The 26,464-nt window shown below is 33.1% G+C and overlaps 3 protein-coding genes across 4 annotated transcripts in view; 2 read left to right on the plus strand and 1 right to left on the minus strand.

Annotated features, from left to right (window-relative positions):
• Window positions 1-2: 2 nt before the first annotated feature.
• LOC149483340 (uncharacterized) lies at window positions 3-2,174 on the minus strand. The gene is made up of 5 exons (XM_089702428.1): window positions 2,051-2,174; window positions 1,733-1,854; window positions 1,428-1,565; window positions 916-1,042; window positions 3-512 (listed from the first exon to the last, which is right to left on the minus strand). The coding sequence occupies exons 2-5, from the start codon at window positions 1,849-1,851 to the stop codon at window positions 396-398; spliced, it is 501 nt and encodes a 166-aa protein (XP_089558554.1). The 5' UTR covers window positions 1,852-1,854; window positions 2,051-2,174; the 3' UTR covers window positions 3-395.
• A 1,401-nt stretch (window positions 2,175-3,575) lies between these two features.
• LOC149483341 (inositol polyphosphate 5-phosphatase K-like) lies at window positions 3,576-24,739 on the plus strand. 2 transcript variants are annotated; one of them, XM_089702398.1, is made up of 10 exons: window positions 3,576-3,741; window positions 3,881-4,000; window positions 4,249-4,474; window positions 5,139-5,314; window positions 7,107-7,352; window positions 8,115-8,268; window positions 12,254-12,466; window positions 13,026-13,169; window positions 22,251-22,443; window positions 22,773-24,739. In XM_089702398.1, exons 1-10 carry the CDS (start codon window positions 3,728-3,730, stop codon window positions 22,964-22,966), a joined length of 1,680 nt encoding a protein of 559 aa, XP_089558524.1. In that variant the 5' UTR covers window positions 3,576-3,727; the 3' UTR covers window positions 22,967-24,739. The 2 variants fall into 2 exon arrangements, with proteins under 2 accessions (XP_089558524.1, XP_089558525.1); XM_089702399.1 differs by lacking the exon at window positions 12,254-12,466.
• Window positions 16,387-26,464, plus strand: part of Fbxl4 (F box and leucine-rich-repeat gene 4) — a 265,794-nt gene continuing 255,716 nt past the window's right edge. The window contains exon 1 of the mRNA XM_089702391.1: window positions 16,387-16,400. The gene's annotated coding sequence lies outside the window, so the exon portion shown is untranslated. The remainder of the gene's footprint in view (window positions 16,401-26,464) is intronic.

The raw sequence follows: 26,464 nt of genomic DNA on the forward strand, positions 1-26,464 counted from the left end.
TGTTGTTTCACTACTTTATTTCGAGAATTTTAAACACTGATTGTTAAGGTCAATCATATAAACTACATAAATAGTTTCACTTGGTTACATTAGTGAAGCATTCAAAGTTAAATGCACTATTTATTCTACTAAACTTTCTAGTTTTGAGTAATACATTGAATCTTTAAAGACGTAAGTATCATGAAAGAAAAAGGTACTTGGTGATAATACATTGCATAGTAACCACAAATATGAAGGAGTTACAACATTAATACTTCACTACAGCAGATTACACCATGATCAAGTCATTTGCTAGAATCAAGAACAGGTACAGAGAGTTAAGAAATATAAACTTAAAAAACTTAAAATATATTAACTCTAATGAATGTGTGATATATTATGTTTGGTTTAAAAGATTATTCAGTCTTGGCGTCTTCTTCAAGATCTTGGCCTTCCTCGGTAGTTTCATCAGCAGTGCTGATATCGTTCACGTCAATACCAGTATCATTGTTGCTGTTATTAGCAAGTTCCTCCTGTAAATCAATTATAAAAAAAACTAAGTATTGCATTCATACTACAACTATACTTATATTCAACAACATTTAAAAAATGAAAATCTTAAAAAATGAATAAATGTTGTACTAAAAATAAGATATCAAAATTCAAATCATAATTGTATTTACATTTCATAGACTTCTCAGTTTATGGGTTAAATAATATTTTAATTTTTCTTACATCAAACTAGTCACTTGTCCCGGCCACGCCCGGTTTGACCCGAGATAAAATTTCGATAAAATTTCGAATAATGTCAGATTTTAATAGTAAAAGAATTTTTGAAATCAGTCCAGTAGTTTCGAACCTATACAATTCAAACAATCAAATATTTCCTCTTTATATAAGTGTAGATGTAAATTTCTTTTGATAACAATTATTTACCTTGATAACTTCCACGAAGCTATTGGCTTCTTCCAACATCTGCTTGTATTGTGCGTTTTCCTCCTTCAAGTCTTCTATTATTTTACGCAACTTTTCATTTTCATCCAAAGACTCTTGTAGAGCTTCCCTTAATAAGAATAAGCATATTGTATAAACACTTCTTAAAATTGTATGTTTCATTTTATATTTAAGAAAAAGTGTTCAGTTCTGTTTATAAGAAAAATCTTCTATCTTCTACAGGTGAAAGTTTGTAAGTATGGATGTATGGATGTTTGTTACTCTTTCACATAAAAACTACTGAACCGATTACAATGAAATTTAGCACACATATAGAGGGTAACTTGGATTAACACATAGGATACGTTTTATCCCGGAAATCCCACGGGAACGGGAACTATGCGGGTTTTCCTTTGAAAACGTGGGCGAAGCCGCGGGCGGAAATCTAGTTAAATAATAAACAATAGTCACATCCTTAAAGAAGATTAAATATATTTCATAGTTCAAATACTTACTGACGCTTCTCAGCCAGTAGTTGCCAGTACTTCTCCGAAGCACCTTCAGGGTTAGTGAGATCATCTACTGTTATTTTATTGTCAAAATTGACTTGCACCTCTTTGGTTGATATGTTCTTCCTTTTAACCTCAACATCACTAAAAAAAATATATTGGATTGTTTTAATAAATTCTATTTGAAGGTAGTAAGTACTCTAAAAAAATATGGAATTAAAAGAACAAATAAAACACTTGACTTCAGTACATTTGTAAGAAAATCTCTACTAATATTCAATGAATATTTTCAATATAAAATGATGACCCACCTTAGTGATTCTTGGCTCAGTTGATGTTTTAATCCTTTCGATGGTCTACCCACCAAGTTTTCCCGATCCGAAGAAGCATGCTGCAAAGTTTTAAGCCCCCTTCTTGTTGTTCGCGGCATTTTCTACAGAATCGGAATAAATATTTAAATATTTATAACAGCAGCGCAACAGATGTACGAAATCTAATCAGTTTTTCTCGCGATCGATATACAGAGGCGACATTTTGGATCGGCGTCAGGACTCGGGAAGGATGCGCAGATATCGGATAAGAGTCTAATTACTTAATAGATTGGAATATGATCTTATTTGTATACTTACGGATGTTTTAGATCTTTAGTTGTGTCTTTTTTAAATTTGTTTAGAATTATTATCACTAGAACAGTTTCGCGATAAGATAAGAGATAACTGACAGATTCCAGGTCAATTTTATTTAATTCCCGCGCATATGCCAAATACGTCATATTGACATTTGAAATTATCCTTGCCTTAGAGTATATATAATATCTATAGAGTGCGAACAACCAAGTGGGAACAGTAGGCACAGGTGGGAACAACACGACGTTTCCGCCGCGAGCGCTCGTAGTCGTGGTTGAGTGCTGGCGAAGTGCGTTGCTCTGGAATTTTATTCATATTTACGAATAAACATGGTGAAATGTGCAGTGCTATCTTGCAAAAACGATACTAGAAAAATCACAAAATTGAAATCCAGTATCACATTTCATCGGTAAGTCGATTGTTATAATTATTTTTATGAAAATAAATCTAGCATCGCGGGGGTGAAGGGAAAGTGGGAGGGGACCCGCGCAGGCTCGCTCGCGCAACTCACGTGATCGTAGTGATGTGACTTGACCAACGCTGTAAGTACTCGATAGTTTACTAGAAGAACTATATTTTAACATATTATTTATTTTACTAATTAAAACTCTTCTAGAAATGTATTATTATATATAATTTTTGATACGATACAATTTCTAATATTATGAGTGCGAAAGTATTATAGTGTAAATGAAAAGTATGTAATGTTAGGATATATGGACCGCTAAATTGATTTTGTAGATTTTGGTAGGTATAGAATGGATAAAATTAAATAAAAATTATTAATATTATTTATAAGTTATTTCATTTAAAATTATTAATTATTTCTCATTTTAAAACATTATATTGTTCTATTTATTATTGAAAAAAAAATAGCACTAAACCCGATCTTTTATTTCATTAATTTTAATATTTAGGAAGTCCATACGTTTTTCTGATATTGGAATATCATATCAATTAAACATATTTTTTTAAAGTACTTATAATTAATATAAAAAATATTCAAATGGAATAAACACACCCTATTCACTTGGTAAATAAATTTAAAATTACATATTTATACTTTATAAATACATTTCTTCTTTAATAACATATTGAACATAAAATTTACTTATGATACATATTTATTTACATAACTTATCGATAGCTCATCACGCAATTGATATCTAGCCATCCCTATTTGTCACACACACATCTATATAGTACCTATAGCTCATCTGCCTACGATGTGCACAAAGCAATTTGTGCAATACACGCGCTCTATACTATTATAATATATACTCTAAGATCCTTGCTCTTATTTCAATATGGTTTATATATCTGATGAGGTCATTCATTTACAACATAAGTATTTATTTCACACTTATTTTTTTACATATTAAATTAATTTTGTATTATCAATCAAATTCATATTATAAATGTTATTATGGCAATACCTATCTTTACATAATATGTCAGTTCGTCAATACAGAAAGTGACAGAAATACATTTTGCAGTTGTCATTTTTCAGTGTCAGTTTTGGACAAAATTTTGTCGTCGAATGTCGTTTCGACTAGTTCTTGAGATGGTGATAAATGTGTTTTTTGGTTTCAATTATTATCTTATCTCGTCATAAATCTTTTAAAAAGATTTTGGATTCTCTTATACAGTGCGTGTTGTTGATATAGGGAAGTGTTTAAAATGGATACTTTAAGGTTTGTAAATGTAATTCAATAAGTAAACAATAAGATATTGATAATGTAAGAGGAATATTTAGAAAATAAATTAACTACGATATACACATGGATGATAAGTATTTCATTATATTTCAATAATATTATGTCTTTAATACAGGTTTTACTTTGTCACATGGAATGTAGCAACTAGGTCTCCAGGTCAAGATCTTAATTCACTGTTGGATTTTCCATCTCAATTTAATAAAAACAAACAATTACCCGACTTTTATGTGATTGGGTATGTATTTTTTATTTATTAAAGTTAACAATCGCATTGTTATTTTCACTGATAAGATGTTGTTATAATGGTTCATGGTGAAATGTTATAAATTTTCCTATTCTTTGGTTTTAATAACATTTTATATAAACATTAGTGTGATGAACATATTAATAGTATACATATCAATAAAAGTTAGACATTTTTTGCTTCTGTATTGACCAAAGTCACTAACAAACTCAATCGCTATTCAACTATCTATGTTCTAGTTTACAAGAAGTAAAGTCACAGCCACAGAACATGCTAATGGACAGTCTCTTCACTGACCAATGGACATCAACATTCAATAAAATCCTGTGTAGACAGGGCTTTATTATTGCAAAGAATATCCGTTTGCAAGGAATCATTCTACTAGTGTACACACAAATGAAACATGTCACCCATCTTAGAGATATTGAGGCACAATACACAAAAACAGGATTGGGTGGATTATGGGTATGTATTTACGAAATAATTAATTTAATTTTGATGAAAATCAATGGTAAAATATAAAGATTAATATTATATTATGTAGTTCATGATATAATTTGTTAACATTATTAATATTTGTGTTTGATAATGTTGCTAACTAAATACTGCTAACTACTTGACTGATTACGAGATAGAATACAAGTGCAATAGTGCACAAAAACAGTTATAAACCTACCTAACAATAATAACAATTATATTTTTCTTTGGAAAAAGTATATTATGTAAACACTGATAAAATTAAAATATTGAGTATGTGAATGTTTACAAAAATCTTAAAATGTGTATTCTTCAAATGACCTATACTCATAACATTACAGCACATTCAATATTATTTCAATTCAGCATTTACCAATAACATATATATACACTTTTATCAAGTGTGTTAATTTAAAATAAATATTTGTATTTTAGTGTGTAGTCTTATGAGTTTTATTAGAGTTGTTTAAACTTTTATGGGTCCGAGACAAAATTAATTCACTATTAGAATAGTCCAACTATCACAGAAGGCTATTGGCTATATATCATTAAGTTTAGACAAATAGGAGTGGAGCAATGCGGGTAAAACCGTGGTTCAGAGCTAGTTTATTATATTAGTACAAAAGTAATTATAATTTAATAATGTTTTTAGGGTAACAAAGGGGCGGTTAGTGTAAGGTTCAACATATATGGATGTTCAGTGTGTCTTGTGAACTGTCATCTCACAGCACATGAACACTTGCTAGCGGACAGAATTGCTGATTATAATACGATAATCAAAGAGCATTCATACCACCTGACAGAAACTTCAAATATATTGTACCATGAGTGAGTATTATTAACTTTTTATTAATGCATAATTTTCTGGATTAAGATTGCCGTGATTCATAAGGATTTGTAGATAACTCATACAACTCTGCTTAGTAATTTTTTTTTATTTATATGTACAATGAAAATGCATGAAATATTATGAAATAAAATGATTAATCATTTAGTTTTTGGTCTCTTGTGAAATTTGTAAATATATTTTATCATATGACTGTATTGTTTGTAGTATCAGTTATTAAAATGATAAATGATGAGATAGACAGATAGTAAATATCAATAAATTTTATTATTCTAGAAGCTTAAAACTATGAAAGATTATCAGATTTGTTAACAGTTTCCTGTGAGTAATGTAAATACTAAATATATATATTATAATATGGTTGTTCCTTCACAAACACATTGACCCGTAATACATATCAATTTATGGAAGTCTTATTGGATGTAAAAATATTTAAATTATTTAAAGATAATGCTTTGATTGATTTTGATAATTTTTAATCATGAATATAAAATTATGGTTGATATTTTTAAAACACTGTAATTTATTGCATGCATTATAGTCTTTGTCAAATAATTGGGTTAATCGCATTTATTTAACCCAGTTTATAATCTAGTCAAAATTATTTTTTATTGCTAATTAGGGTGTTGGTTTCACATATTATTGAATTAAGGGTAATTGATACTTTGAGAGACACAGAGAGACAATTATTTATAGGCAACACTAATCCTTAAAAAAAAGGATTTTTGACTTGCACCATATTAAACATTGTGAAAATAGTTCCAGCTATTTCGAGATATTGGTTGGACCAAACAGACGGCTTAATTTATCTTCTATACCTTAAAGAAAGTACAAAAAGAGCTTCATAAGTTTCTAGGAACGGACTTAAACAAATAATAAATATGAAAACATATTTTAAGTACACATTCATATCTTCAACAAATATAAAATTTTATCAGTCAGCTATAATCAAGTGGGTTGTCGGTTGACGTGGTTTCATTATCACATCGATCTATAAGTGTCCAAGGTGGTAGGCGTGTTTTATACACACACATACATAATTTAATAGTAGGTACCGTCAAGGACGAAGTAATTTTTTTATTTCCGTATTCTATAGTAGACATACCATCTTGCTCTTAGTTCAAAAGGTTCAATTGACTGCCTCTCGACTTTGTAATTAGAATATTTTTTTTACGATGTTACATTGTTCTTAATAATTATTTCGTAGTTTGAAACGAGACAAAGACAAAGTAAATAAGCTATATTTAGGTTAGAGAGTGCATTGAAAGCGCTGTTTACAATTAGTATCAAAATAATATACAGATAACAATTAAATTCAATTAGCATATCATTCTTTTTAGTGCGTAGCGTGTAAACGAACAATAAATCAATGAAATCTATAATTAAAATGCGCTAGTTTATAGCTATATACATAAACACAATTTTCCGATTTTACAATATGGCTACTAATATAGATTTTGATTTACAGGCATTATCAATTTTTCGGTGATATAAAAAAAAATAATTAGGGACATGTAACATGACCTACAATTTGTAAAACAACTAATAAGACACTTGTCCCGAGTGCGCCCAATTTGACCTGGGGTAAAATATAAATATTAACAACCCCTCGGTAGCTTTCTAATGGTAAAATTATTTTCAAAATAGATCTAGTTGTTTCCGAGTAAAATCGTTACATTTAAAATAACATTGAATGTTTCCTCCTTATAGTATGTATTAGGCATCTGTTTTAAATATATCTCTATCACTATCTAAAACTATCACTGATTTCAGCTACGTTTTTTGGATAGGTGATCTAAACTTCCGCACAGACCATCCGACCGGTAGTAGTCCAACTTCGCAAGAGATTGTAGAGACACTACAGAAAGTCGAGAAAGACAAATACACATCATTATTGAAACATGACCAATTATTGGCGGTTATGGACAGTGGCGAAGCGTTCTCTGAGTTCTCGGAGCCTGAGATTCGATTCCCGCCAACTTATAAGTTCCTGTTGGGCACGGACGACTATGATACAAAGTAAGTGAGAAAACAAATATACATAAGTATTTAATTGTTATTGTTTCACTCAATACAGGAGCATAAATCACTTTGACGGTGCACTTATATAAATGGTGTCAAAATGAAATTTCCCGCATATACGCTTTTAAGTCTTTATATTTAATTTTGTATATATTTAGCAATTTTTCGTTAGCCTATTGCGAGAATATCTTGAAAATATATTAGTTACTACTACAAAAAATGTCAACAATTAAATGAAATAATTTTTAAACATCGAACAACCTATCCAGCTAATAACTACTGTGAAGATGTTCAACCTTGTATTGCATGTCATTAATGTGACCTTTTGACCTTGCTGATTCTGTTTTCGTGAAGAAAACGTTTGTACGTGTTCAAAGATATGAAATATAAGTATAAGTGGCATTGGAAAGATGTCTTTGACTTTTATTGATTTTCTAAATATGTTTCCTCAGTAAGTGTAAAAATACACTTCGTAGAATAAAGCCTAATTTTATATATTATCAAAATATTAAAATACCGTTGAACAGGGTCTCCATGATTTTGGAAAATTACAAAACCTTGGCATAAATTGATGTCTCGTAGAAAGTAATCAAGTTTACGTAGGTCAAGCAAAATGTACGCAAAATTTGTAATTAAAAATGTTCAATCAAAATGTATTACGTCTGGCTACTATTATATAACATACATTGCGTAAAAAGTCTTTTGTATGTTTACAAATCTAGATGAATTAAAAACTGTATTTTATTCTTCCCACTTTAGGAGAAAACCTTCATGGACGGACAGAGTACTGTACAAGGTGATAGCAAATAATTACGAGAACATAACGCTGAGAGCGGATTTGATATCTTATAATCACATACCTCATTATATGGTCAGTGACCACAAGCCAGTGGTTGCACAATTTAACATCAAGGTGAGTGAAATTATCTCCTCAAAATATAAGTGCACGGTGCGATGTTTATTTTAATTGCTTATTTCTTTACATTTGCAAACTTTTCAGTAATATTTTAATTAACAGAGACGCATGCAAATATTTTTTTTTGCCGAACGAAATGTGTAGTGAGTTTTTTAATTTTTTGTTGAATTTTTGTTTGAAACTCGGTCATGCCTCTAGTTAATTTTTGAAATAACTTTTTAATATACTTTGCCTACTAACACTATATTAAGTTTTAATATGGCTTCTACGTGTTGAAAAGTAGTTTAAATTGTATTTATTCCAATGTATTAAATTGGATCATGAATATTTAACATACTAGTTCATATTAAACGAGAAATGATTATGTATCGTCAATACAATTTTGTAGGAATATTCGAAATAGATCTTAACTAGTTTTAAATTTTAATCACAATTCCTGGTCATAATAATTGTACAAATAATTTAAAACTGTTTTTCATATTATCACCGTGAGTAAAAAAAATGTTATACTATCTAATCTCGATCCCATGGCCCTACCATAGTATAAAGATTATGCATATGTATGTGCCTACGTTTTAAAGGTGGCAAAATAAATAATAAAAATATTTAAGTGGTAGGTAAATAAAAAAGGGTAACCAGTCAAATTCAATACCATCAGATATGTATTTAGAAAAAAAATCTAGGTTTCTAATATATGAAGCAAGATTTCATAAAGCAAAAAAAATCTTCATCATATTCCATACATCTCCACAAACATACAAATTATTATACTAGTAAGATATTTAAGTTACACAGAAGGCATTTTTTATTTAATGGTAAAAGTTGAAAGTAAAGCGCGTAATTAGAAACTAGCATTTTGTAAAAGTTTATTTTTTATATGATTTATTTCTGGTTTCTAAGTTAGGAACGCAATAATTATAAGTCTCGTGTAATAACAATGTGTTTGTTATTCTGCCGCCTGTCAAGGCTTTGATAATATTTGAATTGTGTGTTTCGACCGCATGGTCAATGCAAAACCCTCAGGAATTAGGTATTTTACCGATTATAGTAGCCCAAGTCACTCTCTAGTTTCCCAACTATTTATAAAAAATTATAAGTACTATAAAATCGATCCGTTGCGACATTCTTAAAGGACAAACAAACAACCCACGCGATAAGTGGCTGGCTGAAACTTTATGTATAGGACCGTGGTACAAACTGATAGCGATATTTTTAATAATAAGACTACACTTTTAAAACATAGTTGTTGCATAGTGTAAGGCTTACACAGCTATTAATAAAACAGGCTTCAATAATGCCGTTAACATGATCTCCAGTGCTCGCGTTGCAAGAAATTGAATAAATACTGTCATAATGTAGGTTTTACGCAATATTTTTTATGTGTTATTTGGCCTTGAACGCTACGACATTACTATGCTAACTGCCATAAAATATTGAAATGTTCTACGTACTACAAATGCCTTACTAGTATTAAGAGGTACTGACTAGCATTCCTACCGCAGCTTCGCCTGCGTCAAGACTCAAGACGCTGGCGAAGCTTGTCATTTTCCTGTTAGGTATAGTATATGATGAGTAAACAGTTTAGTAGGTATTTCCTTAAAATTTTTAAATCGATACCTAGTCTATATTATGTTTTATACTATCCATATCCTATCTTTACCGAGATATCATAAGTTTACGTCTATTCATGTAACCATTTTATCCAGTATAAACAATCAGTTAATAATAATGCTATAAAACCTTGATTTGGTTTAGGATATCGATTTCTTATTACCCTACTTTATACTTTATAAACATATCTTGAATATGCAGAATTAATTCGTTGCTCGATACTTTTATTGTACTAACTTTCACAACCAAAGAGTTAAATCAGGTCGATCTTAAAGTACTCACACATACTTAATTCAGAGCAAGTGCCACAAAATATTTGTGGTAAAATAACCCATGAGTAAAATTCCTAATTTACATGGAAACGTATCTTGTTCAGAATTTACGCAGTGAACACAATGTCATGCTTGTATTTTCCATGGAATGCTTCTGTAAATTCATAATTAAGATTCATTTTAAAACGGGAATACATAAATTAGTGCTGTCATGATTCATACTAGTCGTGAATTACCTGATATATGACTCGTTTTCTCAGCTTTATCATATCTGTAAATGTTCACAAGATTCTTAAAATTTTCTTGAGTAGATAGGCTGATAGGTAGATATCATAACGTTCATCTTGCCCTATGTTATATCCAGCCTTTTTAATAAAGTATATTAAAAAAAGGAGTATTCAAAATACACACGAAGAGAAGTTGGCTTTTAGCCACTTTAGTAAATAGAAGCAGTTATAGTAAATGCGTAGTTTAAACTGAGATGGTTCTTTGGACTTCTAATCACTATTATCTTAATACTATTATAAAGGCGAAAGTTTGTTTGGATGTATGGATGTATGGATGTATGGATGTATGGATGTTTGTTACTCTTTCACGTTAAACCTACTGAACCGATTACAATGAAATTTAGCACACATATAGAGGGTAACTTGGATTAACACATAGGATAGGTTCTATCCCGGAAATCCCACGGGAACGGGAACTATGCGGGTTTTCCTTTGAAAACGCGGGCGAAGCCGCGGGCGGAAATCTAGTTCATGTATAAAATATAAACGTAATTTAAAACGTAAACGTATCTTAATTTAAGATATTTACCTACTAAATAGGTGTTACATAATATTTAGTAGATACTCATCGTTGTGAACTTTACATAATCTAAATGTATTGTGATATTTTTCTGAGATTTTTTTATTAAATGTAGTACCTACGTGTAATGTTTAGTATGACGTGTATTACGTTGCATTGACGTCACAACTTTGAATATTAACGTGGTAAAATTGGTTTTACGAGGAAAATATATTTAGGCATTATCTTTTATTTTGATGGAAATTGTTTCGGCGATTTTATTGAATTTAGATAAAAGATTAGGATGACATTTCGTGTTAAATCCTATCTTATGAGTGGAATATCTTTAGCCCATAGATATGCTTGAGTTTAGGCATAAATTATAAACATCTAGGTAGTTATTTTTAAAAAGAATCAGCGATATCAGTTAATATTTTTATATAACGAACATGTTTCTTATGGGCCCTTAGTAGGTGAAAACGGCAAAACGGATTTTTAGTTTCGAGCACGTTGATTCCATACTAAACGCGGACTCCCTCGCCCCTCACCTCAGGCGCGAATAGCTGAATTTTCGCTGACCGCCTACGGCCTAACCCCTCTTAACAAGTAAGAAAAATGGAAAATATTCAATCGAGCAGTTGATTTTCATTGCATTTTTTTTACTTGGTCTCTTGGTAGTATCGTTCGTCAGAATCCAATGACTTTTTGTTAGCCATAAGTAATGTAAATGATAATTTTACTTATACATACAGCTTATCATCATCATTTATCAATAAAATTACTAATTATAGACAGATTTATTATATAAAAAAAACTATCTTGTTATTTTCTAATGACTAAGTAACATCATAAAAAGGTTGCGGTAAAAATAACGTAACGTATAACTTACCTACTTCAAGTATTATCTAGAATTCATCTAATATTTTTATTCAGTAAATTACCATTGCTGATTTTTATCTACGAGATGGAATATTAAGATTACATCTCAGACAAAATTTCATACTTATGATGCTATCACTTTCGCGTTATTTTTAGTTCCTCTGTTTATTTAATAAAGTAAAAACTTAAAAAAAAATTATTCAATATTTTAAGATATAAGCAAACATACGTCGGATCATTTCTCGTTTAAACAACACGATGTACACGAAATAACACGATTATAGTACAACGATTTGGTATGCTTTATATATAACAATAGAATTAAGAAAGAATGGAATAAAGACCGGGAACGGTATATCCAATCCAAACCAAGATTACAGTCATATTATTCCTTTCTTTCTCAAAAATGCTTATACCTAACTCTTGCACGCTAGATCCGCCAGCCTTTCCCACGCACGGTGTTAGCAGACAAGCCGCAGAAAGCAGCGTCTATACGCATGCGATCAGCTCTAGTAATGCCTCCAGAAACAGTATCGGCTTTCACTGAAATAATAAATGCGGGTAGTTCGATAGTACGGGATGGGGACTTTGAAATGGTTTCGAATGATACAGAGATAGGGGAAGTAGAAAATGTTGTAGAAGACGAGGTAAGTTTTTTTGCACGTTTTTTGCGAATTTGGTAGTTTTTGGTTTTTGATTTGGTTAAATAATTGCGATTCAAATGAGTTCTATGTTAACGCACTTTTTAAATACCTTTGTGACTCAATTTATAAATGTATTCGTGCAAAACATTTTCGCCCACTCTCAAATTTATATATAATCGATAATTATAAATTATGTTATATTTTAAAAACTGCAATAAGTGCGATGTTTTTTATCGACATCTTGATTAGTGTCTCCATAAATAAATATAACCTCACTAAGGTTAGATTTTATCGAATGTTTTTTGCGTCTGTATTTAAATTTACATATCAAAGGAACGAAATGAATGCACTAAGCTGTATTTTAGTATATGATAAACTTTTAAAGAATAGAAAAACTTCGATCTCCATGCGCGATTCGAACCCGCGTCTTTCGCCTTACCGGGGCGAATTCCTCGTGATCGATTTTCTTCTATTCTTTAAGTTTCTCGTTTTTAAAGCATTAGAAAGCTATAAAACTGTATATTAAATAGTTTATTATATTTCGATATTCATTATTTTTTAGACGTTTGCGAATTATACGGAGAAAACAGTGGAATTCGCGCCAATATCACGCATTTGGTACATCGGTGACGCAGACTTCAGAACGCAATGCACTTTATCGCACGATGTCGAGATAAACCCCAACGATTGGATCGGTATCTATGATGTAAGTATTTTTATTTAGTGGTATCGGTATCATATTTGTTTAGTATTGAACTGGAGGGAAATTACCTCAATGATACGAAAAATTATGGACTTTAGCAGATTTTAAAAATGTTTGCGGGTATTCGGAGACAAACTTACAATTGGGAAATTATATTATTGTAGTGTATTTGCATTATGAATTATCTGTGCGTGATAATATTTACTAAGTGGGTATTTGAAAAATAAAAAGTCAGTCTCGATTCTAGCCGGTGTACATTATTTATTCCCGCATTGATTTCCTCATTCATCTTTCAAATATAACATATTTGGCGACGAGGATGGCGAACGACATTCCTTTATCGAATTTGAACATTAAAGAGTTTAATAGTACAACATGTAAGTGGAATACATACGTGAGCCAGTTGGAAGCGTGGTTCGACATACATAACCTAAATGCCGCATCACGTACTAAATATTTGATCGCCGTCGTGGGTGCAGAAACTTTGGATTTAATTATCGATTTATGTTACCCTAAAAAACCCGAGGACCTAAATTTCGATGAAATCGTGAAGAAAGTGCGCAACCACCTAATTCCAAAAAAATGTGAGATCGCCGAACGGATGTCTTTTCGCGCTTGCAAACAAGAAGCCGGTCAATCTTTGAACGATTTCATGGCACGGTTGAAACAGATGGCGAGGAATTGCAATTTTGAAGGAACTAAATATTTGGAAGAGAATCTAAGGGATCAGTTTGTGTACGGCATTCGTAGTGATACCATTCGCTTTCGATTATTAACGGAAGAGACTTTAACGTACGCTCGAGCGACAGAGATTGCGTTATCTTTGGAAGCCGCCGATCGAGACTCGCGGGCGGCAGCGGAGCCGCAAGGGCAGGCGGAAGCGGTGCACGCGGTGTACGGCTCGCGGCGGCGCGGGCCAGCGGAGGAGCGCGCGGCGGCGGCGCGAGGCGGCGCGCCGGGCGGCGGCGGCAGGCCGCGAGGGAGCAGCGCGGGCGCGGGCTCGCGCCGGCAGCGCAGCACGGCCGCGGGGCCGACGTGCTGGCGGTGTGCGGGCCACCACGCTCCACATTTGTGTAGTTTTAGTAAGGTGTCGTGTTATGTGTGCGGCCAGCGTGGTCATATAGCCAAGGTCTGCAAAAAGCGTAAATGTGAAAGGGTAAATCACTTGGGGAGTGATGAATCGAGTGTCGGTGAAGAGTTTACGGACAATTGTGAGACTGTAGGTATTTATACGATGGACATATGCGGCGAGCAGTACGATAATAGTCCTTGGTATGTAAAATTAAGCATTAATGGGGTTTTAATTGATATGCAAGTCGATAGTGGCGCAGGAGTGAGTGTGATTCCTATTTTGTTGTATAAGAAATATTTTTCTCACATGTCTATAACGCCTACTAGTGTTAATTTGAAAATGTATAACGGGCACAGTGTTAAGCCGATGGGTAAAATAAAATGCGATATTTTGTACAAAAATAAAAGTGCTTATGATTTAGATTTAATTATTGTCGATAGCGATGCGACGTCCGCTCTGTTAGGTCGGCAGTGGATGAAAGCATTAAATATTAAATGTATTAATATTAATAGTTTAGAACCGAATAAATCGCATGACGACATTGACGCAGTTCAGTTAATGCGGCACGATGACATATGTAGCCAATTAATGCGTAAATATCCGAATGTATTTAAATCTGGAATCGGTACCTATAATGGCCCAGAGGTTGAATTAAAATTGAAATCAGACGCACGGCCCATTTTCTGTAAAGCTCGTTTGATTCCATACTCACTTCGTGACGCGGTCGATAAAGAATTAGCCCGTCTCCAACAAGAAGGTATTATCTCACCCGTGGATACCAGTGAGTGGGGTACTCCTATTGTACCGGTTATTAAAAGTAATGGAGATATTCGTTTGTGCGGGGATTTTAAGATAACATTAAACCCGGTGTTGTTAGACGACAAATATCCGATTCCTAGAATCGAAGACATTTTTTGTGAGTTACAGGGAGGTAAATTATTTAGTAAAATCGATTTAAGTCATGCGTATCAACAATTGAAGCTGTCGGATGAATCTAAACTCATGTGTTGTATTGTGACTCATAGAGGTATATTTTGTTATAACCGATTACCATTCGGAATTAAAACGGCTGTGAGTATTTTTCAACGATTTATCGACAAATTAATTAAATTAAAGTTTGTTACAACATTTATCGACGATATTTTAATAACGGGTGTTGATGACGCAGATCACATGAAACGATTAATGAGAGTGTTTGATATTTTATCGCAAGCGGGCCTTAGAGTAGCCCCTAATAAATGTAAATTTTTTCAGAGATCTGTTTCATATTTAGGACATGTTATTGATGCGCATGGATTAAGAACGGAAACAGTGAAAATTGATGTAATTAAATCAACGCCTGTACCGTGTAATGTGTCACAATTAAAAGCGTTTTTAGGTCTCGTTAATTACTATGCAAAATTTTTACCCAACCTTAGTACAGTGCTATATCTTTTGCATAATTTATTAAAAAAAAAATGTTAAATTTATTTGGTGTACTAATTGTAATAACTCTTTTAAAGAAATCAAGAGAATGTTGTCAGATGACCTGGTACAGGTCAATTAGGGAAAGCTGGCATGTTCACAGTACTCACACTTATGCAATTTCACTTACAGTATGTTCAAAAATAAATGCGACTAGTTAAGTAATTAAAAAAAAAGTAGTGAATTGTAAAATCGGTGCGTTGTAGATATATATATATGCAAATATAATTACTTATGAAAGCTCTCATAATTTACCTGTAAAATTATAATTTAAAAGTAAATCAATTGATGAAGTTAATTATTTATTCTAATAATAATCAATTGGATAAAAGTATTAATAATCATTCAATTATCAAATAATAGATAATTAAATTCCTGACTTTAGTCGAGTAAAGATATCTAAGAAATATTAATATATTTGTAGTAAGTACGTAATACCTACCAATACGCGCTAACAAATATGTGTTACATGTTTATTGTATAATTTTCACACTATTGGTTTTAAACTCAAACTCAAACATTTATACAATTAGACTTCTTCTAGAAGCACTTTTGAATCGTCATAACAGTTTAACAGTTTTAACATTTACCACCAATTCAGAAAGCAGTATCTATAGAGAAGAAGAAGAATCTATTTAATCATAATCGTAATCTTCTACTTCACTGTATCTTTCATCGCTCGAAGAACTCGATGTTTCGTTGCCGGAATTTCTTAATGTTATTATAAATGAGTCAGTGTAATTATCTACTTTTGGTTCTAATTGAATATATTTTTCCTCATGTTCTCGCGTCTTTCTCCAAACGTCACTAAACATATCCAGACTAATAGCATTTGCTTCCTTTCTAAATAATTCTTCCACAGTTTTCAAGTTAAAGTTCACATTTTGTGATGCTACTTTCCCTTTAATTATGCCCCATAGTAACTCTATTGGGTTGAGTTCTGGATGGTATGGTGGAAGGCGCAATACACTATGTCCATGATCTTTGAGGATTGCATCAAGTAGGTAAAAATTGTGTATAGTTTGGCTTATTTTTTTTAATAATGTGATAACTCTGATTATTAATTAGTAATTTGATTTTTGAAAAAAAAAATGCCGATTTTAGTCAAAATTTATATTTTTCTAACAAGATCCTTATCATCCAAATTTCCACCTTGGTGAGAAAAATTGACATTTCTAATGAAAATGAACAAAAAATTAAATGATTTTATTAAATACTGTAAAATAGTCTATAATTCTTCCATTTACTGTATCACAAAATTCTTCATAGATTTTTAGATATTCGTACTACACCAATTACATCACCCTGTATTTATAAACAATTGCAAAATATGACACATACATAGGCCGGGAGATACTGACACAAAATTTCGGGTCATTTGTAACAGAATGGCGGTTCTACAGAGGTCTTATTACGCAATGACTAAAAGAAAAATGATGGTCAGAACTCAGAACGCTGGTACCGGCGGACTAGTCGCGTGGGCGTTAGTCGAACTCGTCGGATAAATAGCGAAAGTCAAACGATTTGTAACACAAAAATTTTATAATTCACCGATAGCCCATAAAAAAGATGTAGGCGGTAGTGTCATGCCATACTTTTCCGGTGTAACTTACAGCCCCCCATACCGACTCGATGCGTTGATTAAAAAAAAAACAATTCAAACATTTGTACCAGGCTAACTTTTGCACAGGTAATCATCATCGTGCAGACATTTACGAAAATCGCCATGCCATACTTTTCGGACGATTCCAAATGGCCACCATACCGCCGAAAATCTGCAAAAAAAAATTTTTTTTCGCCAAACAATTTGTACCAGTATTGCATTTGGATTTTTGGAGAGTATTTGATAAAATATGACCATTATTATATTTGCCATACTTCTAGTAGGGGGAAAAAGTGCTGCCATACTTGAAAACTAATTTATTCGTCACGTTTCAAAAATACGACTGTACAATACGTAAAATAATTTTTTACAGTATGGGATCATTATATTCTGTTTGTTTGTATACAATTCTACCTAGAAAAAAATATCGCAGATTGCAAACATGGGGCGGATGATTGTAAGACTTAAGCCAAGACGTAAAAAAAAATGAAAAGAATTGGCGATTTGTACCAGTACGGCATTTTTGGAAAGTATATGATGCAACGTGACCATTATTATATTTGCCATACTTATATTTTACCATTATACAAATCGTTCAAACTACGAATAAAATCTTACAATAAGAAAAAAATCTTATACACATTCGCCACCTCCCACAGGTATGGCATTATCACACTTCTATTTATAATCATTCAGGAGTTGTTGAAAAAAAAATGTAGGGTGGTACAAATCGTTTGGCGAGAAAAAAAAATTCAAAAATTTGCAGATTTTCCGCGGTATGGCGACCATTTGGAATCGTCCGAAAAGTATGGCATGGCGATTTTAGTAAATGGCTGCACGACGATGGTTACCTGTGCAAAAGTGAGCCCGGTACAAATGGTTGAATTGTTTTTTTTAAATCAACGCATTCACGTCGGTATGGCGGACTGTAAGTCACATCGTAACTGTATGGCATGACACTACCGCCTACATCTTTTTTAAGGGCTATCGGTAAATTCTAAAATTTTTGTGTTACAAATCGTTGGACTTTCGCTATTTATCCGACGAGTGTGACTAACGCCCACGCGACTAGTCCACCGGTACCAGCGTTCTGACCATCATTTTTCTTTTTGTCATTGCGTACTAAGACCCCTCTAGACCGCCATCCTGTTACAAATGACCCGAAATTTTGTGTCAGTATCTCCCGGCCTAACATGTGCAATGTGTAAATGTGTTGACGTTCCAGCTCTTCTTAATATACCTGTATTGGTCCATTATAATCCAAATTTACCATTGCGCTTATATTGTGACGCGTCGCCGTACGGTGTCGGCGCGGCCCTGATGCAGCGCGACGCTAACAATGCACCCGATTCCGAGCGTCCCGTGGCTCACGCGTCACGTACCTTGACTGCGTCCGAACGTAACTATGCTCAGATTTGTAGGGAAGGCTTAGCGGTTATATTTGCTGTACATAAATTTCATTGTTATTTGTATGGCAGACAATTTACTCTAATAACTGATTGTAAACCGTTAGCAAATATTTTTTATCAAGAAAAAAGTATTCCGCGCATGGTGGCGGGGCGTTTGCAGCGTTGGGCGGTTATTTTAGCAGAATATAATTATAGAATTGAGTGCGTTCGATCAGATAAGAATTGCGTGGCGGACGCATTATCGCGATTGCCGTCCAAACAATTAGACGCTGCGGTATGTAACAATGAATCATTTGAATTTTTAAATTTTGTTGAAAGTTCTTTATCGATAACTTACCGCGACATAGCTCAGTCGACAAAGAAAGACATAATTTTATCTAAGGTACTTATATTTTTAAGGCAAAACTGGGAATTTTGTTTAGATGATAAATTTAAGTTATATTGGAAAGTACGTGACGCCCTTAGTATTGAACAAGAATGTATTATGTTCGGATTACGAGTAGTTATACCGAGTGATTTACGCGAGCGTGTATTATCAGCTTTGCATTCAACTCATCAAGGTATCGTGCGTATGAAATCATTTGCGAGAAGTTATGTGTGGTGGCCGGGGTTAGATAAGGATTTAGAGCGTATTTGCAATGATTGTCGTACGTGTGCGATGGTTCGGTCGGCGCCGGCGCGTGCGGCTACCCATCCGTGGGAGTGGCCGCAGATAGCTTGGTACAGAGTTCATGTAGATTTTTTAAGCCCAAAACTGAACGTATATTATTTTATTCTCATTGATGCATACTCTAAATGGATTGAGGCATTTTTGGTTAAATGTACAAGTGCCGATGTTACTATTAACTGTCTTAGAGGGATTTTCGCTCGTTTCGGTTATCCTTATGAATTAGTTTCGGACAATGGTCCACCATTTAGTAGTAAACAATTTGCTGAGTACCTAGGTGTCGTCCATGTTAAGCATATTTTAGTTTCTCCTTATAAACCAAGTAGCAATGGGGCGGCTGAGAACTCTGTTAAATTAATTAAAAATTGCCTTAAGAAAGCGGAATTAGATGGCGTAGATTGTGATGAAGCCCTGCAAAATTTTCTATTAATGTACCGTAATACAAAACATTGTACCACAGGGCGTTCGCCATCTGAGTTGTTACTAAAAAAAAATGTTAGGACTGCGTTTGATTCACTTAGACCCGATTTGAATGAAATGATTCGACAGAAACAACGCAAACAAATAATATCGAATAGACCGACTCGTGAGTTCTCACTTGGTGATAAAGTACTATTTAGAAAATATAGAAATAATGGTTAGGGAGCCAGGTGCAAATTTGGTTAACTATTTCCTCTCAAGAGATAATTCGTCAGACGCATGAGAGTATAGTATTATAAAGCCTCGTGAACGTCAGCTGGCGCTCGGTTGGGGGGGTGAGCGGTTGTAGCCTCCCACGCACATAGGAAAAAAAATACATTCATTCATTCATTTCCTCTCAGCTAAAAATTTGTCAAATTGTAGCTAACCCAATATCTCAACGAAAAAAAATAGTCAGCTGGTTACAACATGGTGTATTATACGTCAGCTGGTGTCTCGAACATGAAAGTTAAATTTAAAGAAAAATTTATTTTCCGTTATTTCCTCTCAAACAAAAATTTACCTGATGATAGCTTATATGTAACTGTGGATAAATATATATGTCAGCTGGCTGTATCTTGGTGGAAAAACCGTCAGCTGATACGGGAGGCTACAACCGCTCTTCCCCCCAACCGAGCTCCAGCTGACGTTCACGAGGCTTCATAATACTATACTTTGATGCATTTTACTAATTACCGCTTGAGAGGAACTTGGTCATAAAATCTGCTGCTGGCTCCCGGACCATAATAAATCATTTTGGGTAGAGGGAGTTATTTTAGATAGACTAGGACCTCTTTCCTATAAGGTGGGAGAAGGGAAAATGGCACATAAAAGACACATTGATCAACTCAGAGTTTATAAAAATTATTCGGGATCCGTGGAGCACAGTAGCCAAGAGGACGATGAGTGTGAAACTGCTTCTAAAATCGTTACTACCTTTCCCACCGAAGGTGGCTTAATGTCATCTCGACCTGATACGTACAGTGTCTTGAACGATCGTCCAGTCCGGGCTCGCCGAGCCCCAATTAGGTATGGTTTCGAGTAAAATCTATTGCGTTAATTATATGGACTTTGTTTCATAGCTAAGTTATTTATAAGATGTTCTACTAGCATAAGTTCAATGTTGTTTTAGTTTGTATAAGAGTGCTCGATACGGCTATGTAGTTATATTTTAGTTATAAATACTTTACATTTATATTCTTAAATATATTTCGATTGGTGTCGGGGAGATGTAGTGTATTTGCATTATGAATTATCTGTGCGTGATAATATTTACTAAGTGGGTATTTGAAAAATAAAAAGTCAGTCTCGATTCTAGCCGGTGTACATTATTTATTCCCGCATTGATTTCCTCATTCATCTTTCAAATATAACAATTATGTTTTGTTTGTGTACATGCTTTTGCGCTATTGTAATATTATATTCTAGCGCCGTTTTTTTCTGTTGAGATTTGTTTTTAAGTCTGAATAATTTTCAGCAGAACTATTTCATACATAGTATATAGGTAATGTACATTTACTGTTTCAGTACAAACAGAAAAATATTGCATTTGTGTTAATTCGAAATGCAACAGTGTAAACATGCAATGTAGCTTAATGCATACAAACGTCATAATATTGCAGTAGATTTCCTTTTTACTCGTTAGTCACGACTTAAAAAACTTAAAAGATAAGAATTAAAAGCCATTAAGATCTGGATAGAGTTATCAAATGAATAAAAGTAATAACAAATGTATAAAAGGATGGTACGTGAGCGACAAAGATTTTAACATTTTAATGTACATAATTTTTATTTTAAATAACCAGCCGTCCATCCCTACTCTGTAAGGTTGAAAACGATGCAAGTTAAAATGCCTAATTATTGAATCCTCAATTTGATTAATCTTTATGTTGGCTATTATTAAATACAGTATAAATATTTCTTATATTATTAGTAACATTATGTGCATACTTTCCTCATGCATTATAAATTATAATAGAGATAATATTTGTATTACAAACTAGCGGTCCGCCCCGGCTTCGCCCGTGGTACATATTTACGTTTTCTCTACATAAAAACCATCCTCGTACTTCAAGGAATATAGTAAAAAAAGAATTATCGAAATCGGTTCAGCCGTTCTCGAGTTATGCGCTTACCAACACATTTTGCGATTCATTTTTATATATAAGAAGATATATTGTGCTCATTAAATATTGAAGCCCTAATTGCAATAATATTAATAACTAGCTTCCGCCCACGACTTTGTACGTGCATCCCCGTTTTTCCTCGTTCCCGCAAGAATTTCGGGAAATCCTTTCTTAGCGGATGCCTACGTCCTAACATCTACCTGCATGCCAAATTTCCTTAGCCTTAATTGGAACTGAATCATTCACTTCCTATTTTATTTTAATTTTAATTCCTCAATTTTCAGGCCGACTTCCACAACCTAGACGACTATATAGCATACGAATATCTTGCCAAAGTGTGTGTGCCACAAGCCGAAAGTACAACGGGGCCGAGAACAATTACCCTCAGTTTCCCAGTCGGTAGCGGTGTGAGGACTCCGGGATTTTATCGGCTTATTTACTTTAGTCAGCCTAATAATGATGTTAGAAGTGTTTTGGGTAAGAATTGGTATTATTTCTATTGAAGTTAGTAACTTACCTAGAGAATAAAGAGATTCTTAATTTAAAAGTTGGACTAAAATTATTGTTCTTTCTAATCATCGTAGCCAGTCTTTCTTTATTTTATGATTCTTGAAAATATTCCTTCATTATTTATATATGTATTGTATTTTTAACTGGTCAAATGGTCTCTAATTAGGGATTGGCGCTGTCTTATGTTTTATTATTAATTTCCACATAAAACTTCCATAGCAATCTTTATTATTTTACTACCCACATCTATACCAAAAACTTCCTAAGACTAATCCAAAAAAATTTAAACTTTACAGGTATATCCGACCCTTTCGAAGTGAGCAGTAAAGAGGACAAAAATATAACCCAAGACCCTTGTACCGAAGCGTCCTGCAGTACATCGCCAAGCCGTAAGCCAATGTCGGCCAACACAGATGTGTTCACAGACTTTACTGGCCTTGATGTGGCCAAGCTTTCCCGCCATTTCTCCAACGACCTCAGTATTGACTGACTAAAGACCTACTTGCCGGGCTCTCCGGCAATGAAAAGAAAAGAGAATTAATAAAAATAGATTATTTCGTATTTTAGGTTTATAGCAAATGCTTTTTTTCTTGGCGGGCCAGGCATCGCCCCGGTAAGGCGAAAAATGCGAGTTTGAATCCTGCCTCGTGATCGAACTTTTTGAAGTGAAACTTCTTTAGGCGCGTTGAAAGTTAAATTTCAAGATCGCATAGCAATACCGTCACGTCCTGGAATAAGGTGACGATTTTTGTAGATTTGAATCTTGCCAAAGAAGTTTTACTTCTGACACGTGTGCTCGGCACACACGCTCTTTCTTTTCTTTAAAAATTTATAAATATAGACTAATTTGGGAGCATTTTCAAGGATGACGGATGGCAATTATGGGTATAATCGAGACCAATTTTTCGAACAATATTGCGTAAGGGACAATAGCTTGTTGCGTACTTAGTTAAATAATAGGATAGGTTTAGACAATATTAGCTTATGGGTATTTTGTAGGTTTTATGGAAGATTGTCTTTGCAAATAGCTTTTTGAATTCTATAGGACTTCTTTAGTGATGCTCATAGTACAATAATGTATTAGCTAAATATACAGTTTTTCCCTATTTATAATGCATATACTGGGTTAGTCATATTATGTCGTTATCAAGTGCTCAAGTGGTTTACGCATTTAAGTATCAAAGCATGATAAAGTGTTAATACACATGTATTGTAGAATTTTAAATATCATATTTTGTAAGAATGTTATTTACTGTTATGTAGCTTTGCCAGTATGGTACAAAAATATTTATAGAATGACCATCAATTCCAGATTAATTGGACTTTTTTAGTGATAAGAATTAAGAACTAAGAAGTATTGTCAAAATATGTTCTTGCGATCGTACCAGTTTAGTTTTTAGTCAAAACAGTATGAACTTACATGAGTTTGACCGAAATTATTGACAATATTTTTGCATATATTACGCACTTTTGAGTAAAAAGTATTTAGCATTATATATGTATGGCATTGTAACCGCTGTTTTAGAATTGAAGCATTCACTTGTTGGATTTTTAACATATAACAATAACATCTATACTTACTAAGTAAGTATTGCCACAAAAACACGATCCACCTGAGTACAGTAGATATTTAAGGTCACAAATACGTTATCACAATTATATTGAAATAAATAGAACGAGGATAAATATACAAAATATTGTTTTGTTGTCTGATTATAGAGATGTTGATTTATAATTATTTATAGTTTATACTTACATATTTTTTTTTGTTTATTGACTTTGAATGTATCATCGAATTAATGTGAAGACTTTTAATATTTTAATTATTAATTTGATTCTCGCGATATTTAAAACCGCTACAAGCCATTTCCCTAATATATTTAAAATACCACAATTTTTTTCCAATTGATGATAATTTGTATAAAAGGCTACTCACTTACCTGCCGCCGGGGCAATTTTGTAATTGGACCCTAAATTGGCTCCTTTATTGTGATGTGTATAGGCAAGCAGGGGCAATTTAGAGAACAGCTGAAATTGCTCCAACCGCCGACCAACAGAGATTTTTCCAATATTGCCCTTGCGGCCGTACGTAAACGGCTCTGTTTCGACACTCATAATCCTGATACGTCTTTACATAAATTCGATGACACATTTAACCTATCCCATGCATGCAATATGATATAAATCCTATTTACAGTGAAAATATGAACTTCTTTATATTATTTTTTATACTTTTAGTATGTCTGCTTTATTTTGGCGGTTGACAACTATTAGAGCGTATACGCACTATGCGGGTAGCCGCATTGCGGGTAGCCGTCCGGCTGACCGCAAGCACAATTATGTACGGAATATTCATTTCTATGCGCACTGTGCGGTCTGCGGTAGCCGCATCGCAGTGCGCATAGAAATGAATATTCCGTACATAATTGTGCTTGCGGTCAGCCGGACGGCTACCCGCAATGCGGCTACCCGCATAGTGCGTATACGCTCTTACAGGTTAAAAAATTGGATTATTACATAAATAATTAATGACATAATAATTTAAAATAATACCATGACTATAATGAGATTTTTAATTTTCATATAAAATTCATTCCTGTAGCATAATAATATGTAGTTGACTTGCCATGGCTTAATAGTGAATTATAGACATTTGTGATTCATTTAGTACAATTGTTGAATTTAGTGTTAAGTTTTCATTAAAATATTAAGGGTTGTGTTGCAAATATGTGTATTATACAGAAGAAGACTATTTGCCCGTTCTTTGTATTTGAAAATGTTAAATTGAATCAATTAAAAAAATAATATGAATGTGGGTAATGGTAAAAATGTTGTAAATATGTAGTTTAATATTTCAATACTGAATGTTTATTTATTTGTTTTACTAACATTATGTGCAATGTTAGAAACCCTCCTTTTAATATGATTCCTTTTTTTTAAAGTTGGTTAAGTATACATTCTTTCGCGTGTAATTCAAATTTACAATTAAAGACGAATCTGAAAGCAAAAAGTTATTTTATTAGAATTATTATATATTATTCATAAAAATATTAACCCCATTGTATGAGGTAGTCAGTAGTCACAAATTGATATAAAAGGTACGACGTATTAAAAAAATATCTTCACAAATTGTTAGATATACTTATCGCTTTATGTACTTAACATTATGGTTCAGCTAATTTTCTATAAAAAAATAAAATGTACCTATGCAATAATTGTATTTCTTAGTAATTAATTGTTATTCGGTGTGCAATTTGTATATTTTAAGGATGCCTGTTGCCACATGGTGAAGCGTTCATTATCCTATAGAGGCTTGCCCAGAATTGGAACGTATAGTTTTTCAGAAGTCTATTATGTAAATGTTATGTACCTAGTTATAACATCATGACGTTAACAAAAAAAAAATAAGTAGGTATTTTTTTTACATTGATTGCGTCTGAAAATCTGTACGTTCTATTGCTTGTATTTTCTGGGACAGCCTATTTATAATAAATTATACCTAATATGCAAAATTGCTTTTGATGTTATATCATTAGTGGATAAATAAAACTTAGAAGACATGAATTTGGGGAGATTTTAGAAATTATTTGTTATTTATACATAGGTGCTGTTTCTGTAATTCTCGTTTTACATTAATTTCATTCATATTATGTTGTGTATGATTCTTGTAATAAAATTACCTTACGTTTTTTTGAAGCGAAACTTCTTTAGGTGTGTTGAGAGTAAAATTTCAAGGTCGCGTCATGGTAATACCGTCACGTCACCCGTGTAGCCACCGACCGTGGAGTAAGGCGACGATTTTGCTATCTTTGAATCTTGCCAAAGAAGTTTCACTTTTGACACGTGTCCTCGGCACTCACGCTGTTTTTTTTTCACTTATCATGAGTTATTACTCACTTGCTCTGTATAAACTGTTATGTGTAATATTGCCATAAAATTAAAATTAGGAGGGATGTGGATATCCTTAAGACGGGTAGATGTTTCTTAT

This window comes from Colias philodice, chromosome 13 (assembly GCF_061535455.1).
Source record: "Colias philodice isolate Cphi_HAF_F1 chromosome 13, ilColPhil1 Martin Lab GWU primary, whole genome shotgun sequence".
In the NCBI taxonomy this organism is placed as follows: domain Eukaryota; kingdom Metazoa; phylum Arthropoda; class Insecta; order Lepidoptera; family Pieridae; genus Colias; species Colias philodice.

Coding starts and splice junctions, on each gene's coding strand:
- LOC149483341 (XM_089702398.1), top strand. Junction 5,315..7,106: donor TCAAATATATTGTACCATGA/GTGAGTATTATT, acceptor CACTGATTTCAG/CTACGTTTTTTGGATAGGTG. Junction 7,353..8,114: donor ACGGACGACTATGATACAAA/GTAAGTGAGAAA, acceptor TTCCCACTTTAG/GAGAAAACCTTCATGGACGG.
- LOC149483340 (XM_089702428.1), bottom strand. CDS start 1,851: ATGCCGCGAACAACAAGAAGGGGGCTTAAAACTTTGCAGCATGCTTCT. Junction 1,566..1,732: donor CTGAGCCAAGAATCACTAAG/GTGGGTCATCAT, acceptor TATTTTTTTTAG/TGATGTTGAGGTTAAAAGGA. Junction 513..915: donor GCTTCGTGGAAGTTATCAAG/GTAAATAATTGT, acceptor ATTGATTTACAG/GAGGAACTTGCTAATAACAG.